This window comes from Orycteropus afer, unplaced genomic scaffold, assembly GCF_000298275.1.
Source record: "Orycteropus afer afer isolate SDZICR_OR568_19922 unplaced genomic scaffold, OryAfe1.0 scaffold00042, whole genome shotgun sequence".
Classification (NCBI taxonomy): Eukaryota; Metazoa; Chordata; class Mammalia; order Tubulidentata; family Orycteropodidae; genus Orycteropus; species Orycteropus afer.
In genome coordinates this window covers 2,806,248-2,810,175 of record NW_006921629.1, presented here as the reverse complement: position 1 = coordinate 2,810,175, position 3,928 = coordinate 2,806,248, and the positions used below count along the sequence as shown (strand labels likewise).

The window sequence follows — 3,928 nt, the reverse complement described above, 5'->3', positions numbered from 1 at the left end:
TTGAACTGCCAGCCTCCTGGTTAGCAGTCAAGTGCCTTAGGCATTATGCTACCAGAGCTCCCACTTTATTTTATCCTTATTACAACTCATGGTAGTGAAGCTGAGAACAGGAAGGTTTAGTGACTTGTGCCAGGTCACATAGCTAGTGAATGAACGTGAATTAGAAGCTGAGGCCTTTGCCTTCCAGCTCAATCACCCTTCCATGCTGCAATACCAAATTCTTCTTGCCCAAACCAGCTCCTGGCTCCACACTTCTGCCTCTGACATGCCAACTGCTCTAACAAGGGTGGCTACATGTCTAACAACAGAACTGTATGGACAAGCACATTTGTTGCTGACTGGTGAACTTTTGTTTCATTTGAATGAGTGTTAGACATTTGGATGCAAAGAATGGTGAACATCTGAATCAAAGCAACAACATCTGGATGTTGGAACGTGTACCACACCAGGACACGAGAATTGCAAACATCTAGATACTGGGACACAAACATCAGGAGGTAGAGAGGAAATATTTGCCAAACACATTGACCATTGGGATGAACATTTTCCAAACACATGGATGCTTCTGGACACCAGGATGCTGCCCTGGTTGTTGGACTGGATGCTCCGATCTGCTCTTTGAATGTTTTTTTTTTTTCCTTTTTTACCAGTTTATGGAACAGAGTTTATCTCATGGCAATACCCTGTGTGTGTAGAACCGCATATTTTTAATGGCTGATTTTTAGGAAGTAGATTGCCAGGCCTTTCTTCTATCATGCCTCTGGGTGGACTTGAACCACTGTTTTTTTGGTTAGCAGCTGAGGGCTTTAACCATTTGCACCACCCAAGCACAAGGCACTGCTGTCAAGTCAGCCCTGACTCATAGCAACTTCTCCTTGGGTTTCCAAAGCAGTATCACTATGGAAGTAGATTGCCCAACCTTCCTTCTGAGGAGTAGCTGGTGGGTTTGAACCTCCAGCCTTCTGGTTAGCAGTCAAATACCTTAGGCACTATACCACCAGAGACTCCTAAATGTTTAAGCCCCAAATACTAGATTCTTCCCAGAACAACAGCCCTTTGGGTCCTTCTGTAGTGAATTGAGTGTTTCCTGTTAGGCTGAGAAATGCAAAAGGTCCCAGTTCATGCTTGACAACTAACCAAAAGGGTTAGCAGTTCAAACCAATCCAGTGTTACTGGGAGGAAAGGCCTGATGGTGGACCTGCTTCTCTAAGATTATAGCCAGGAAAATCCTATGGAGCAATTCTACTCCAACACGAGGGTTGCTAGGAGTGGGAATCAGTGGCAACGTTTTGTTTGTTTGTTTTTGTTTTTGAGAAATACAAAGACGGGCCCAAGTGGTCCCAGGCAGAGTTTTGTTTCCTCCTCTTCCCTGGCACTGACCTGGCATGTGAACCATACGGCAGTTGCAATTCTCCACGATGTAGCGGGTCTCACAGTCAATCCTACAGGCGGTGATACTGTAAACAGGAAAGAAGTCAAGTCCCATCTCTGAGGATCGGCATTCGCCCCACGGCGGGGGCAGGTATGTGAGCTGCAAGACAGGAGGAGGTGGCAGTAGTCAGCCCTGCTGGATGCTGTTCGGTCTCAATGGACTCAGCAAACAATTATTGATCATTCCGCATGACAATGTAATTCCATTTCCTGACCTCATATCTGGCCCCAGTGCTAGTTTTCCTGCCAGTACGGGGTTGAATACTCTAAAACCAAACTCACTGCTGTCAAGTTGATTCTGACTCCTAGTGACCCCCATTGGGTCTCCAAGGCTATAAATCTTTACTGAAGCAGACTGCCTCATCTTTCTTCCATGGAGCAGCTGGTGGTTTTGAAACACCAAACATTGGTTAGCAACCAAATGTGTTATTCACTACACCACAAGAATACTATCTCACGAAAATTCATGTCTGCCTGGAACCTGTGAGTGTGACCTCATTTGGATATAGGGTCTTTGCAGACATAATCAAGTTAAGATTAAGAGGTCATACTGGTGGGTCCTAAGTCCAATAGGACTGATGTCCTTAGAAGAAGGGAAAAATTTGGACACACAGACACACATGTGACTGTGGGGGCCAAGGAATGTCTGGGGTTGTCGGCAACCACCTGAAGCAGGAGAGGAGCATGGGACGCATTCTCCCCCAGAGTTTCCAGAAACCAACCCTGCTGCCACCTTGATTCCAGACCCCAGCCTCTGCAACTGCGAGAGAATACATTTCTGGTGTTTCAGCTTCCCCAGCTCGTGGTACTTTGCTATGCAGCCCTAGGAAATGAATACACTAGCTTATCTTTTATAAAAATCAAACCCATTCCCACTGAGTAGATTCTGACTCATGGCAACCCCGTGTGTGTCAGAGAACTGTGCTCCATAGAATTTTTTTTTTTTTTGATTGAAATAGTGCTTTAAGATATAATTTCTTCCTCATTCATTTTCATTTAATGAGAAGGATGTACTAAGTAGCACAGAATCACACATAGTATTTGCTATTTCATAAAACGTTATTTATCTGTCATGCTAACTTCTAATTACATAATCTTTTACTTTTTTCTCTATTTTTCATTTTTAAACTTTTTATGGTGAAAGGTTACAGAGCAAATTGGTTTTCCATTCAACAGTTCATACACTTTTTGTGTTGTGACATTGATTGCCATCCCCACAATGTAAGAGCACCCTCCCCACCTCCCCCCTGCGTTTACTGTTTCCCTTCATCTTTCTCCCCTGTCCCCTCCTAACTTCTGAGCCTTATGCCTGCACAAAAGCTGCCCTTTGGATCTCACATTATTGACTGTTCTAGTGGGTGCTACCTCCTGGCATTATTACTCCCCTACTGGCTGAAAGTTGACCCATGGGGGTGAGTCAGCTCAGTGCCAGGCTTAACTAAGGCCCACAGTCTCGGGAGTCCTACCAGTCTCTATTAGATCGGTAAACCTAGTCTTTTGAATGAGTTTGAGTTTTGTTCTGCATTTTTCTCCCACTCTATCCAAGACCTTCTATTGTGATCCCTTTCAGAGTGGTCAGCAGTAAAACTATCCAGTTCCTCTGGTTTCAGGGTCTCTCGGGTTTTCAGTGGCTGAGTTTTCAGAAGCAAATCACCAGACTTTTCTTCCAAGGAGCCTTTGTGTGGACTCAAACTTCCAGCCCCATAAATGCTGATCTCCTCAGAGTCCTTTATTCATGCCATGTGTCTTCCCACTATGTCACATCTCACATCTCTTGTAGTTACTCAACAAAGTGTACCCCCTTGGCTGGGACATTTGGCCCTCAGACATAGACCTGGAGGACAAAACCCAGAGAAGGGCTCGGGGTGAAATAGCTTTAGGCAAAATCATTTTGTTTATGATCCTCAGTCCAATGTTCACGAAATGTCCTTCTAACATTATGGTATTTGTGATGGGCATGAAGAGGGTGAAGGAGAGGGTACTGATGGTTGTTGTGCTTATTGTGTTTAACTCCCAAGCTAGACCCTTTACAACTTTTTTTTTTAAATTGAAGAATAATTTGCATAAAATAAAATGCACAGATTTTAAGTGTACAGTGCAAAGAGTGCTGACAAAACTACACACCTGTGTAACCACCATATCAGTCAAGATACAGACCATTTTTATCACTCCAGAAAATTCCTTCCTGCTCCCTTACAGCCAGCCCTCCACCTGCCCAGGCAGTCCCAGATGTGATTTCCATCACTATAGGTTGGCTGTGCTGGTTCTCACATGTCATGTAAATGAAAGCTTATACAATGTTCTCTTCTGTGTCTGGCTTCTTTTGCCTGACATAATGCTTTCGAGATTCATTCATATTGTGCACATTGATAGTTTATTCCTTTTTATTGATGAATAGTTTTGTAGTATATGAATATACTGCCATTTGTTTATCCATTCACCTGATGATGACCATTTGGGTTGTTTCCAGTTTTTTATAGTTATGAAAAAGCCTCTA

The 3,928-nt window shown here is 43.7% G+C and overlaps 1 protein-coding gene across 1 annotated transcript in view; it reads right to left on the bottom strand.

The window, feature by feature from the left end:
• Nucleotides 1-3,928, bottom strand: part of LOC103194004 (acid-sensing ion channel 2) — a 583,672-nt gene that overhangs the window by 22,010 nt on the left and 557,734 nt on the right. The window contains exon 5 of the mRNA XM_007937325.2: nt 1,381-1,531. Coding sequence (XP_007935516.2) covers nt 1,381-1,531 — 151 coding nt within the window. The remainder of the gene's footprint in view (nt 1-1,380; nt 1,532-3,928) is intronic.